This window comes from Manis pentadactyla, chromosome 1 (genome assembly GCF_030020395.1).
Source record: "Manis pentadactyla isolate mManPen7 chromosome 1, mManPen7.hap1, whole genome shotgun sequence".
NCBI classification, from domain to species: domain Eukaryota; kingdom Metazoa; phylum Chordata; class Mammalia; order Pholidota; family Manidae; genus Manis; species Manis pentadactyla.
The window spans coordinates 35321830-35337418 of NC_080019.1; the positions used below are offsets into that span (position 1 = coordinate 35321830).

The window sequence follows — 15589 nt, forward strand, 5'->3', positions numbered from 1 at the left end:
AGAAGATATGTCAAAGAAATAATCAATCTTCCCATGTTTTCTTCCATCTGCTACTTCTATAGCTTTTCTTCTTCCTTCCTAATTACAACCCTTAAATAGAATTCATGCCTCATATCAAATTTACCGAGTATCATAATTCTTCCAAGTGCTAAAGATACCTCAAGACAAATGCTGGGCATAGAAGCCACAGGGCATAAATATGCAAAGAAATAAAAAGCTAACCATTTCAAACAATAAGGCTTCTCTCTCACTTACCAACTTTACATTTCCCTGTATGGCCCCGGAAGATGACTGGTTAGCCAGAGACGGGTAAGATTCCTCAAGGGAGGAACAACCTAAGACAGGCACAGTCGCAGGGGGGTCATCAGGTGAGAAATTGGGGATCAACAGAGGTGAGGCTTAGAACCTCACCCCCCCTGTTCTGAGAGAAATCTTCTGCATACGTGGATGTTTTATTGCCCTTGTCTAGCTCTGATTAACACATAGTCTACCGGCTCACACCTGATCATCTACATTTGCTCTCTTACAACACTAAACTATGTTTTCTACCTTTATCTTGTATCTACCTACCACTTCAGCATTTTATTAAAAATAATAATAATAAAGAGAGAAATGTGGTATCCACATATAAATCAAGTATAAAAATCAAATGAGTATTCATATTTGAACTGACTGTTTATAGTTCATGATGCATGAGCAAAACCGAAGGTTTCTGTGATGGCTGCCCTTGTACTGTTCACCATGTAAGAACTTTTTCACTATGTAAGAATTTGTTCTCCATGTAAGAACGTGTTTGTTATGCCTCAGAAGATTGGAGAGTGACGAAAATTAGGCTTGGGGTGGATTAATGATTGTGCATTGAGCATTGACTCCCCTATACAGAATTTTATTGTTGTTAACAACCATTTGATCAATAAATATGAGAGATGCCCTCACACACACACAAAAAAAAGTATACACTTCCAATGGTAAAATAATAAGTAACCGGGATGTAATGAATATAGTCAAGATATTGTAACAGCTTGGTATGGTGATAGCTGATACCTAGAATTGTCATGTATATAAATGTTGAATCACTATGTTGTACACCTGAAACTAATGTAATGTAATACTGTGTGTCAACTACCCTTCAATAAAAAATAATTATCTACAAAAAAAAAAAAAATTTAAAGTCCAGGGAAAATTAATGAATTGAAGTTGAGAGATATACTTGGGAACTGAATCTATGATGTAGGAAATGCAGGGCATGACTGGGACAGAGTATAAGGAGAGGAAGAGAGTATTCTCTCTCTCTCTCTCTGTCTCTCTCTCTCTTCTTTATTTTTGTGGAGCTCAAAGAGAAATGCAAAGAAGACAACAGATGTCTGAAATATAGTAATAATATTATTATTATGACCATGACTATTACTATTAATATTGCTATTTATTATTCAGTTATTACAATATATTAACTGAGGACCTATGTATTTTCAAATACTTAAATTGTAAAATATAGTTAGGTATAATATATTGTTTCTTTCATAACACATCTCTTTGACCTTATTCAAAACATTATTTCATTATTTCTTATAACAGTTTTATGGGCAAGAAAAAGCTACATAAACTAGATATTTGATACTGTGAAAGATAGTGATATTTTAGTTTAATGTATATCAGCATCTCATGACAAAATATATATGATATTTATTTTAAGCTCAGTTCAATTTAACGTATCTGTAAAGGCATAGGCACTATGTATTCTGGGAGAAAGATGTCCAGTATGACAGTGATTGCAGAATGATGAGTTTTACTTGTTTCTAGGATAAAACACAGAATTTAACAACATTCATGCTAGCTATATGACATAAGTAGAGAGTACTTTAAATGAGATGATCAGAATAAAACATATGCTATCTTTTTCTTCTAATTTCTTATAATAAGCAAAACTATCTTCTTTTGAAAAAATCATTTTTTTGTAAAAATTGCTATTAAAACATTGCATGTCTAATAACATATATATATAAATTTATGGGTTATAATGGCTGAAAACTAATGATATTTGATTTGTTCTGACCTCCAACTATAAGAGTTAAAAGATGGCAAAGGATGAGCATGATGGAAATATCCATCAATTGCTCATCAACTAATTTAAGCATATGAGCCCTTTTTATTTCCATGGTCATCCATGACATCCACACAAAAAAATTAGATTCGAAGATAGAATTATAGCTAACAATTACATCATAATTTCTATGTGCTAGTCATTTCTAAGAAGCTTACATATTCTGAATAATGTAACTATCACATCAAATTTATATACTAGGTACTGTTATCATTGCCAATACATGGAGAGGGGGAAACTGAGACACGGAGAGTTGAAGTGACTTGCTGAAGGTCGTATAAGTAGTAGGTAGTACAGATAATGTGATTTGAACTAAGACTCTATAATTAAAGTTCTTAAACTACTATCTTATGATCCTAAAAAGACCATTTTGAAAAATACCTTAGGACTTAATCAATTTAGGGCCACTTACTTCTTTGTATTTGAAACATTCTCTTTTATCTGTTGAAACTCATATCCTACCTAATCTTTGTTGATTTCTTTTCTTCAGTTATTACCTGTTCAAACCCTTCCCAATCCTCAGTTATCAATACCAAATCTCCCAGCTTTTTAACGTCAATTTTTATCAACTTCATAAAACATGATTCTTCGGAAAGTCCAAAATTTCACTTTGCAATCAATTTGCATTTTATAAGTTGGACATTTTCAACATAAATCATCCTCAGACTGAAATACTAAATATACAACTACAGACATTCATGTAAAGCTAGAGTGGTGAAGAGATGGATCAAATGAGATCTGTTTCTATAACTGGTCAGTTCATTTTAGCAAATATTTGCCTGCTATGACAAGTTGCTAACTGTGATACTAAAAACCCTGCTCCCTTTATTGCTTTTTATTACATCTCTTTCCTCTCTACTAGAAAGACCTGTAGGTTCTAATTTACTTGAAAATCTGCAAGAGAAACTCTAGAATATATATTCATTATGTGGGGTAAGAATAGAATGTGTGCAGCCAGCTTTCATGCTGCATTTATAAAATCTCAAAGCCAAATCACATTCCCTAAATTTTACTTGTCGCTTGTTACATTTTACACATTCCTGCTAATAATAGCTTGTAAATTATTATCAGATCCATTCTGATCTTTTCCCTTTTTAGTCTTTTAAGTTAAAGTATTTTAAAATTTTATATTGAATTATTTATGATATGATATGTTTCCAAGTTTATTAATAAGGTAATTTGTGTTATTGATCATAATGTTTGGCATACTGTTTCTTAAAAAGCACCTGTAACCTAAAAATATAAGCCAAAAATAATATTTGTGTTATAAATAACTAGAAATTTATATTCTATCTTTTCCAGAGTGCTTGTTATAATCGTTTTTTTGTAGTTGATTACTGACAGCCATGATACTGACATATCAATTTGATATTTCTGAAGAAAAGATCGACTTATGTGTGAGTTGTGTGCAGACGGAACTCAGTAAACATTACCTCCCCAGATCTTCATTTGCATATACCTCATAGATGGCCAAGATATAAATTTGACTCCTAAGATAATTTCTGCTCTCACATCTTAATTTTCAGATGAATTAAAAGGGCACTTTTCAGACATATCAAAGTTAATGCAAAAAACAAAACTAAACTTTATAGCAGATGAGCTTTATTATGGGTTGAGTTATGTTCTCCCCAAAGATATTTTAAACACCTAATTCAAGTACCTCAAAATGTAAACTTTTTTGGGATGGGGTCATTGAAGATGTAGCTACATAATTTAAGATGAAGTCATGATGGGGTAAGGCAGACCCTTAATGTAACATGACTGGTGTCCCTTTAAGAAGAGGAAGATAATGCAAGGACTGACACAAGATAGTGTGCTATGTGACTGCAAAGACTGAAGTGATGGAGGGATGGACCTGTAAGCCAAGGAATGCCAACAAATGCCTAGTGCTACCAGGGCTGACAGAGACAGGGAATACCCTTCCCTAGAGGTTTCAGAGAGAGCATAGCACTGGCAACTCTTTGATTTTAGACTTTGAGCCTTCAAAACTGAAAGGAAGTTGGTTTAGCCACCCAGTTTGATAATTGCACACTAAGCAACAAATGCAAGCTTGAGTAGAGCAGACACTTGAGACATGTATAAATGAAATGTTGTCTCTGCCATTTTCTAGCAATTAGCAACTTTCCCTTTGGATTTAGATGTGGGTACCATGATAATCACTAGATTTGGTCAGATTATGTTTTGTACCCAACCAGTGATTACAGTAGTGTAGATATGTTAATAAAAACTAAAAAAAAAAAAGTCATACAAATTAAAATAAAAAGCAAAACACAATATATTCAAATATGTCAGGCACACATAAATCACAGTGACACACCTTAACTATAAATTCATCTTAACTGAATTAACTGGTCATTTCTTATTACTATAAATATAAAATTCTAAGCAATTTCATTCTTTAAAAGTAAATCATTAGGTATTTAAAAACTTAGATATCTTAATTAAAAGTTTTCTAATTTTACCCTAAAATTCCAGAGTTCAAGTCCTTAAATCTCAGTGCCTGGGATTTAATGAGTACTCAATAAATATAGGCTGAATTAAAGAAAATAATGAAAATTGTATATATTTTAATTAATTGAAATGACAAGACTTTATTCAATTTACTTTCAAGGTCACTTTCATATGAAGTCTCTAAACTAAATCACACTATGCCAAAACTTAGAAATACTTGCACAACAAGACCAATTTCCACAATGTCAGATTTTTTAAATAAACCATAGAAGATGAATGGTGTGATGTAATAGATATAGACTATTGAATTTGGGGAGTTTTTTGAAAACTATATTAACTGCTCAGCGTAACAGCAAAATCCACCTCAACATACATTATAGGGATTATTGAGAAGTCAGAAAAAATCCTCGGTGCCATCCCCTTTCTCCTAGTCACCCGCTACTGGCTACTTTTCTCTGTCACTCCCTAAAACTTGTGTATACTTTGGATAAATATTATGCCTTTCATTTTACATTTCCAGTACTATCCACAAATAGCTTAGATTCTTAAATCTTGGTAAGACAATTTTCTTCAGATGAATCTGTCTTAGTGACAAACATATAAAAATATTTATATTTCCCCCAAAAGACTTATATAAAGACCTTTTGCTTATTAAGATATTCTCTTTAATACCAAAATTATTTTACAGGTACTATTTAGGTGACAATTTTCAAAAAATGAAATTTAATAATGTGGATATAGCATTAAAACCATTTTGAATATAAAATGGTCCTTGATTTTTGAAGAAGTACTGGAATATGTCAATAATTTAATACCTTCTGAAATAATATATTTACATTATGTTACAGATGTGCTCAATTACCAGGCAATAGTGCCTTGAATACTGGAAAAACAAGTTTCTATCAACTGATAGGAAATTAAACTTTTAGTAGCTCCAGAATATATCTGGAGATATAAATTCTATGAGAGATAACTGTTTATTCCTTTAGGTGTTTAAGGTGTAGAAACCTATTAAAAGTAGGTTAAACTGTAAAATATCACATAAACATTACTTAAAATTAATATTGCTGATAGTCAAATTTCACTCTTAAAATATTTTATGCCCCACACTTAAACCATACAGATTAAATATATATTTAATTAGTACAGAATAAATTAACACGAATGTAAATGTATTATATATGCTATATTTAAATAGCTTATTAATTTAATCATACCTGAGTTAGTTCATTAATATCTACAAGTCCATTACTGTCAGCATCAAAATATTTAAACATTTGATCCACCAACAACTTCTTCCAAGATACGTCATCTCCGTTAGGGCTTTCGTTTTCTTGTATAATATATTTTTGATTTTGTAAGTCTAAGAGCATGCTTTTCATCTTGCTGTATTCTGGGGCCTTGCAGTTATTTCCTGTAACAAAAGAATTAAGTTATTTTCAAGGCAAGATTATTGATGAGGAACCATTTTTGTTAATGTTTAGAAGCTGATATCAGATAACATTTTATACATAATTTTTATGTTTCTATTTACATACTTTACAACTTTGCACAAGGAAAAAAGAATTTGCTGTTTTCATGGTAGGATAGAACATTTTCATTTGTATCAAAACTAATAACATATTTGATGTCTTTTCTCTATGTCAAAGTCACTGTTTCATGAGAGACATAGACAACCATGATAGTTCTAGTTGGCTCCGGCATTCCAATATTTACCTTAGTTGTAAGCATCACCAAACATCCCTAAAATTAATAGTTTCACAGGTTTTGAATATGAGGTTCAAGGGAGAAGAAATAACTTACCCCAGGCAAAAGGAGAAATTGTGCTGTATTTCGCACTTAAACTCATACTTTTCTGATTCCAAAATAGGGTAGCATATTTTTAATGGGAAGTATTTATATTTGGATTTGTTTTGAGGAATTGTGTGTGGGGGTGTGGGGGTGTATTTACATTTTTTTCCTTAATTCTATTTTTAATGATGCCAGGCTCATATTTGTATTCTTCTAAAAGTCTACTTATTTTATTGATATTCATTTATCTCTCATTTTTGAGCACTCACTGTTTATATATATATATTCATATATACATATTATATTAATATATATATAAACATATAACATATGTTTACATCTCGTATTCTGAAGTTTTAACTTTGCAGAATTCATCTCCACAACTAAAGTGTAAGCTTACTGAAGTAACAATTCATTGCAGTTTTTTAGCATCCCATTAAATAACCACAATACCAGGAACATCATAATGAATGAAAGTAATTGTTTGGCTTAATGTTTTAAAAAATAACAGCAATGGCTCTAATATCTTATTAGATATATTTACAAAGGGTTTTTCTTACAATGGCCCCATGACAACACCTTTATAAATAGTGCATTAAAATAAAATGCATTCTACTGATACCAAATGTGATAAAAAATACACTACAGAAAACACAAGGCATGACGTAAATTTTAAGTGAAAAAGTACATATTAGCTATGAACTTTTAAGAACGTATTCTTAGGGAAAAAACTAACTTTATAATTCTGGTCAATTGTAACAGGCTTTGACAGAATCTACAAATTTAAAAGAAGATTTTTAAAGATTGTTGAATATCAGTTTGAGAAGCATGGGGTTGGAAAACAGTATTTGAAATCTCATTCTCTTTCAAGACAAGATGGAAAACAATCTCGTCTATAGAGATGAAAGACTATCTTATTTTTCAAAGAAAAGTGAAATGACTACTGCTGTTCAGCAATTTTAGTGTTTAGCAATCCTGTCAAGAACCTCTTTTTTATAACAAAAGGTAAACTTTGTGCTGCAGATTAAGTCAATTTTGCATTATTCTTTTCTCAGTAGAGAATAATAATAAGACTATGTTTTCATAATAGCAGAGAAATCACTGACATTAGAGAGAAGTAATCAAATTCAGAGAGATAGGTAGCAATTTTAGTGTCTATGAAAGCAGCTCAAAAGGAGCCTTCTAATATGTGTGTGTACGTGTGTACGTGCATCAGGAAGAGAGAAAAATATGTGAGAAAAGAATGGGAAAAGGATAATAGACCATTCCAACAGGCCTACCTGGGATTTCTGGATTTCACCTTGAATCTGTACCTCCTTTCATTTGATGGATAGAAAGGGGAGTGGAGTCTGGGGGACTAGACCACAGGCCATGAGTAGATCAGAATGTTTGTGAGAGGCAGATGAGAAGAGGATTTAAGTACTGAAAACCTTTTAACTAATATTTAATATTAAGAAGAAGGTTGTTGGGTTGTGACACTCTAACTCTGATCTAATCAGGTAATATGATCATAATAATGCTCTTTATTAATACTTTCATTTCCCAAACTGCAAATTTTCTCATAAATCCAGGCATTGAGAAGATTGCTATCAATCCAAGGAAAATTTTTAAAAACAAGCACTGAAGTTAAGGCATTCATAATCTATGGAAATGAACAATAAACAGTTATAAAATTATGTAAAACTTTATAGTATTAGTAGATTTAATAAAGATCTGTCAGAGATATTTTTAGTAATAAGTAGGCACATCTGTTAATAATAATAGATTATCTGTAGTGAGCCTTTGTATGTGCTAGGAACTGTATACATATTAAATCATTTAACCTTCATAACAATCCAAGAAGAAAGACAATATTATTATCACCATTTTACAAATGAGGAACTAAGACACAGAGATTTAGTAAGTTGTTCAAAGTTACAGAACTAGAAAGGGGTGGAATGGTTTTTCCACTAGACAATATGTCTATGATCCTTTGTTTTCGACTTCTTTTATCTTAAGAATTGTTTTAAAATTGACTTATATGTGGATTCAGTAAATCTACCCAAGTATTATTTGTAAAGTGAGAGATAAAATATTACTGCAGGCAATATCACCACGGTTTAAATTACAGGTAAGGAACTCACAAAGGAAAAAAAAAAAAGCGAGAAGCAAGCACTAAAGAGGAAGCTAACAGGAAAAAGTTTTCAAGAAAGAGTATGATACAATGTCACATGTTTCTCAATAAAAGTAAGGCAAACAATAAAACATGCCCTTCAGATTCCTTAAATTGAATTCATCGGTTACTTTAAAGGAAAATTTTAGTGAATAAATGGAGCAGAATCCATGTTACAATGGGTTAAGAAGTAAAAACAAAGTGAACTTTGGAAACATTACATGTTTACTATGCTTTTAATTAATTTCAATGTGACAGAGACTAATGAAGAAGAATAGATATTTAGAAATAAACATCAATTGATGTTTAGAAATCTTGGCCCTGCCAGGAATAATGTTAGGCAGGAAGGCAAGAAACGTTTGTGTGTCTGCTCCCTTTGTGGTAGGATTCTTTCTCAAAACTTAACAGGGAGTATTAGACTGCTATAGCTAAGGGAAAGAAAAAAATTATTTCCTGTATTCACTCCCTGTCTGGGAGACCAAAGAGGAGTCTCCTCTTCTAGACGTTGAGAACAAGACAAATGAGGCTGCTATTTGGTGGTATCTACACCATCTTCTTCCCATGAGGTCATGACACTGGGCCTCTGCTGACTCGACTCAGAGTCACTCAAAGGGCAGCTGAATGTCCTTTCATGTTTTTCAGGGATTTTTTTTCATGGCTTGGTAGCTCATTTATTTATTTTTTTAATGAACTAACATTTACTCTGTACTTTTATTATTTTTTATATTAAAATTTCATTGATATACAATCTTATGTTGGTTTCAAATATACAACACAGTGGTTCAATAGTTACCCATACTGTTAAATCCTCTCCCCTTCTAGTGTGGTTACTATCTATCAACATAGTAAAATGTTACAGAATCACTGACTATATTCTCCATTGTGTACTACCATCCCCGTGACCAACTTATATCATGATTGTGAATACTGTGCCAGTTTTTATCTCCTTCATCCTTGCCCCCCACATGCCCAGCTCCTCTCCCTTTGCAACTACTAGACACTTGTCAGTGTCTAGGTACCTCATTTTTTTAGCCCTGAATAGTATTCCATTGTCTGAACATACCACAGTTTATTTGTCCATTCACCTATTGAAAGACATCTTCATTGTTTCCAAGATTTGGCAGTTATGAAAAAAACTTGTATAAAGATCCATGTTCAGGTATTTATGTGGACTTAAACTGTAAACTTCTCTGGATAAATAACAAGGAGCATATTTGCTGGATTGTATGGTATGATTATTTTATGTTGCATGAGCATTTTAAGTAGTTAAATGTTCTCATTAAAACATGTACTACAGTTATACAAAAAATTCATGTAGAATATTACAAAGGTGGCACTTTGGAGTATTTCGTTTTATAAGAAACTACCAAACTATCCTTCAAAGTGGTTCCATTTTTCATTCCCACTGGAACTATATGGAGTTATTTTTGCCACACATACTTAACAGCATTTGCTATTAGTCTTTTGGATTTTCACCATTCCAATAGACACATAGTGGCATCTTATTGTTTTAAAGGGAATTTTAGAGTTAATAAGTAATTGACTATATTTTACAGATGACACTTGATCCTTTACCTCATCCCCACTCTCTGCACATGATTTGGCTTATGTGGGGGTAAATGGCAGAATTTCCAGAATCTCCCACCTAGCCTTAAGTCCATTTACAATCAATGGATGTTTTAAAGCCTCTGGTCAATCCCTGGCAAGGGGCAGAGAGAAACAGCTATTCTCTCCTCCCCTCCATTCCTGGTATGTAATTTGTCTGGTGTTTGCCAGTCACTGGGGACCCACCCAGGGCATTCCTCCCAGAAGGGGCAGGTGGGGAAGGAGCATGTGTGCAGCAGCCAGAGGAGATGGATGCACAGGGGCCGCGCTAGCAACTGTGATAAATAAATTCCTTTCTCCCAATCTGTCCTTTCCCTTGACTTACTTTGGTTTTAGCAGATTCGTGGGGGGATTTGCTCTGGTCCTAGAACACCCTTACCCCTGGAGCTACAGCTTAATTTAAGATCTTCATAAGCATTTTGAATAAAGGAAAATGATGAAAAATACAATGCAACAGACAAACTTACACATTAATTTTGGGATATAATCTTACTGAAAATAAAAGGAAAGTATTGAAAGTTAAATATCTATTCTCCACTTTGCTACTTATGATACAAATTTTGACAATTGTATATCATGTTGTTATTAACATAGCATACACATGTACAAAAGCAGTATAAAAAAAGGACTGATTTTCTAGTCTGGCAAATGTGAACACGTACTTGAATTTCTATAAATGTTCTCTAGTGCCCAGGTCAATTTGCTCTCTTAGCCTTGAGAGAAGATGAATTAAAGTATCATGATTGGCAAGATTAGTCACCCTATGCTCTGTCTCCAACTATATTCCTAAAAGGTGGCACACTTTGGAACAAGTGCTCAGGTTAGCTGTCACTATCACTACCCTCTTTTATCATCCTCACAAACACAATCATGTATTATGAAGTAAAGGTGTAGAGGATGCTTACAGAAAACGAGATGAAGCAGAGGACAATACAATGAGGAAACTGATCATTTAGAATGCTTAGGAACCTAAATGAAAAATGTAAATTCACCTTACCCAAAATAAATATACCCTATAGTATTTATTATCTAAACATCATGATTTTGTATGATCCTAACAACGTAACTTTAAAAGTCTTTTAAGTCATTATCATTATAGAAGAGATAAAGAAAACATAATATGCTTAATAAGAAAAGGTATACCTCTTATATATATGTAAAGCTAATGCTGTTAAACAACTTGTTAATTAAGGTTTTTCAAATTAATCATATTTTTCTGGCAACATATCTATTAATATTTTGTGCATGATTTGTAAAGCCTTCCATCTTCTTACAATCCTGTGATTGCTGTTAAAATGTGGATGCGTACTGCCTTATGTGGCCTTATTGTTTTGTACAGGTTACTGATTTTATGTTACTTGGATTTATAGTACATGTAGGAGTAAAGATATATATAAAGAATTTGTCCAAAATCATTTAAAAACTTAACCACGTCACAAAAACAGCTATCACTGAATCCATTACATTCAAAACTAATACTCATGCAAGTCCATTAAGAGTATGTCTCTTAGTACACATGAACACTGCATAATCTTGTTCAGTGAATGTATCACATCACATAAATATGTGGTTTTCACTGTAAATTTTATTGTTTGTATTAATGTTATAGAAGATACGTTATTGCTATCTGTGAATCCATAGGCATATAATGGTTTCTAATCCAATATTTACACAGCAATTACTGTTTGCTGGCACTGTTCTATTTTACAGATAACTCATTTAATCTTTAAAATGACCCCATGAAGTAAGTACAATTATCATAACATATCCTTGAAAACATAATAAGCCTAATAATAGGTCAGTGTTTGACTTTATATGCAAGTTTGAAAAACCTCTAACCCTAGAATTGTAAGCCCATTCATGAAGAAATGAATGCAGAAGTTTCTCAGGATGTACATAGAACTCACAAGGAACATCTGTTGAGAAGATAGAGGAGACTTAATTTTTGTTTCTTCTATGTTCTACAAATATGTTTCAAAGTCTCTCAAGCATTTATACTCTTCTAATGACTGCCTAGATGCATGCAATGTGATATATATACTCAATAATAAATCATGTTTTTTTCTCTGTTCTATATTATGACAAAGAGGTCTTTTGATTGGTAGGATATTTAATTTCCCTAACAATAATTAGAGACTCTATATAATTATGACATGAATAACTTATCAAGCCTATCTAAACATCATGATTTTGTATGAGCCTAACAACATAACTTCAAAAAAACAACAAATTAAATGGTGATACAATTACCAGGCAAACTTGATAAACCATAACCACAGAGGAAAATTATAATACTTCTACATGGGAAATGTAGATTGATCAGCCATTAAGCATACTGCCTTGGTGTGGAACAAACCCAGAAATGTACTCTTACAGATATATAATATTCTTTCTTAAGAATTTAGTGTCAAATTCATACATAGTAGAAAGTTGAGGTTGAGTTAACTTATTCCTGAAGTTTATCCATGAGCTTTTGTGTCCTTTGGCCAGTTTGGTGTTAAAAATTCCTAGTTATGGGCGTAATCAGATATCTTTTTCTGGTCAATAAATATCTTTTTTTTAAATTAAGATATCATTGATATACACTCTTATGAAGGTTTCACAAGAAAAACAATGTGGTTATTTCATTCACGATTATTATAGAGCCCCCCTTTGCAGTCACTGTCCATCAGTGTAGTAAGATGCCACAGAATCCTATTTGTCTTCTCTGAGCTATACTGTCTTCCCCGTGACCCCCTACACCATATGTACCAAACATAATACCCCTTAATCCCCTTCTCCCTCCCTCCCACCTGCCCTCCCCACCACTCCCCTTTGGTAACTGCTGGTCCCTTCCTGGAGTCTGTGAGTCTGCTGCTGTTTTGTTCCTTCAGTTTTGCTTCGCTCAACAAATGAGGGAAATCTTTTGGTATCTGTCTTTCTCTGTCTGATTTGTTTCACTGAGCATAATACCCTCTAGCTTTATCCATGTTGTTGCAAATGGTAGGATTTGTTTCTTTCTTATGGATGAATAGTATTCCATTGTATATATGTACCAACTCTTTATCCATTCATTTACTGATGGACACTTACGTTGCTTCCCTATCTTGGCTATTGTAAAGAGTGCTGTGATAAATGTGGGGGTGCATATGTCTTTTTGAATATGAGAACTTGTTTTCTTTGGGTAAATTCCTAGAAGTAGAATTCCCTGGTCAAATGGAATTTCTATTTTTAGCTTTTTGAGGAACCTCAATACTGCTTTCCAAAATGGTTGAACTAGTTTACATTCCCACCAACACTGCAGGAGGGTTCCCCTTTCTCCACATCCTCGCCAACATTTGTTGATCCTATTCTTTTCAATGCTGTTCATCTCAACTGGTGTGAGGTGATATCTCATTGTGGTTTTAATTTGCATTTCCCTGATAATTAGTGATGTGGAGGATCTTTTCATGTGCCTGTTGGCCATCCGAATTTCTTTGAAGTGTCTGTTCATATCCCCTTCCCATTTTTTAATAGGGATATTTGCTTTTTGAGTGTTGAGGCATGTGAGTTCTTTACATATTTTGGATGTTAACCCCTTGTCAGACATGTCATTTACAAATATATTCTCCCATACTATAGGATGCTTTTGTTCTGCTGATGGTGTCCTTTGTTGTACAGAAGCTTTTTACCTTGGTGTAGTTCCATTTGTTCATTTTTTATTTTGTTTCCCTTGTGCAAGGAGTTGCGTTCAGGAAAAAGTTGCTAATGTTTATATTCAAGAGATTTTTACCTACGTTTTCTTCAAAGAGTTTTATGGTTTCATGGCTTCATTCAGGTCTTTGATCCATTTTGAGTTTACTTTTGTGTATGGGGTTACCCAATAATCCAGTTTTGTTCACTTGCATGTAGCTGTCCATTTATGCCAAGACCAGTTGTTGAAGAGGCTGTCATTTCCCCATTGTATATCCATTGCAACTTTATCGTATATTAATTGACCATATATGCTTGGGATTATATCTGAACTCTCTAGTCTGTTCCATTGGTCTATGGGTCTGTTCTCGTGCCAGTACCAAATTCTCTTGATTACTGTGGCTTTGTAGTAGAGCTTGAAGTTGGGAAGCGAGATCCCCCCTACTTTATTCTTCCTTTCAGAATTACTTTGGCTATTCGGGGTCTTTTGTGGTTCCATATAAATTTTAGAATGATTTGCTCTAGATCATTGAAGAATACTGTTGGTATTTTGATAGGGATTGCATTGAATCTGTAGACTGTTTTAGGCTGGATGGCCATTTTGAGAGTATTAAATCTTTCTGTCCATGAGCACATGATGTGTTTCCATATATTTTCTTTAATTTCCCCTAAGAATGTCTTGTAGTTTTCAGTGTATAGGTCTTTCACTTACTTCACTAGGTTTATTCCTAGGTATTTTATTATTTTTGATACAATTGTGAATGGAATTGTTTTCCTGATTTCCCTTTCTGCTAGTTCATCATTAGTGTATAGGAATGCAGCAGATTTTTGTGTCGTAATTTTCTTTCCTTCAACTTTGCTGAATTCATATATTATATCCAGTAGCTTTGGAGTGGAATCTTTAGGGCTTTTATGTACAATATCATGTCATCTGCAAACAGGGACAGTTTAACTTCTTCCTTGCCTGTCTGGGGGCCTTTTATTTCTTTGTGTTGTCTGATTGCCATGGCTAGGACCTCCAGTACTATGTCGAATAAAAGTGGGGAGAGTGGGAATCCTTGTGTTTTTTACTCATCTTAAAGGAAAACCTTTCAACTTTTCGCTGTTAAGTATGATGTTGGCTGTGGGTTTGTCATATATGGCCTTTATTATGTTGAGGTAGTTGTCCTCTATACCCATTTTGTTGACAGTTTTTATCATGAATGGATGTTGAATTTTGTCGAATGCTTTTTCGGCATCTATGGAGATGATCATGTGGTTTATGTCCTTCTTTTTATTGATGTAGTGGATGATGTTGATGAATTTTGAATGTTGTACCATCCTTGCATCCCTGAAATAATTCATACTTGATCATGATGGATGATCTTTTTAATGTATTTTTGAATTTGGTTTGCTAATATTTTGTTGAGTATTTTTGTATCTATGTTCATCAGGGATATTCATCTGTTAATTTCTTTTTTTGTGGTGTCTTTGCCTGGTTTTGGTATTAGAATGATACTGGCTTCATAGGATGGGTTTGGGAGTATTCCCTCCTATTTACTTTTTGGCAGACTTTAAGGAGGATGGGTGTTACGTCTTCAGTAAATGTTTGATAAAATTCTGCAGTGAAACCATCTGGTCCTGGGTTTTGTTCTTAGGTAGCTTTTGATTACCAATTCAGTTTCCTTGCTGGTAATTGGTTTATTCAGATTTTTTGTTTCTTCCTGGGTCAGCCTTGGGAGGTCATATTTTTCTAGAAAGCTGTCCATTTCTTATAGGTTATCCAGTGTTTTAGCATATAATTTTTCATAGCATTCTCTAATAATTCTTTGTATTTCTGTGGTGTCTGTAGTGATTTT

At 33.2% G+C, this 15589-nt stretch overlaps 1 protein-coding gene across 1 annotated transcript in view; it reads right to left on the reverse strand.

Annotated features, from left to right (window-relative positions):
• The window catches only part of FSTL5 (follistatin like 5), an 856022-nt gene that overhangs the window by 401338 nt on the left and 439095 nt on the right, over positions 1–15589 (reverse strand). The window contains exon 5 of the mRNA XM_036892294.2: positions 5770–5966. Within this exon, the coding sequence (XP_036748189.2) occupies positions 5770–5966 (197 nt within the window). The remainder of the gene's footprint in view (positions 1–5769; positions 5967–15589) is intronic.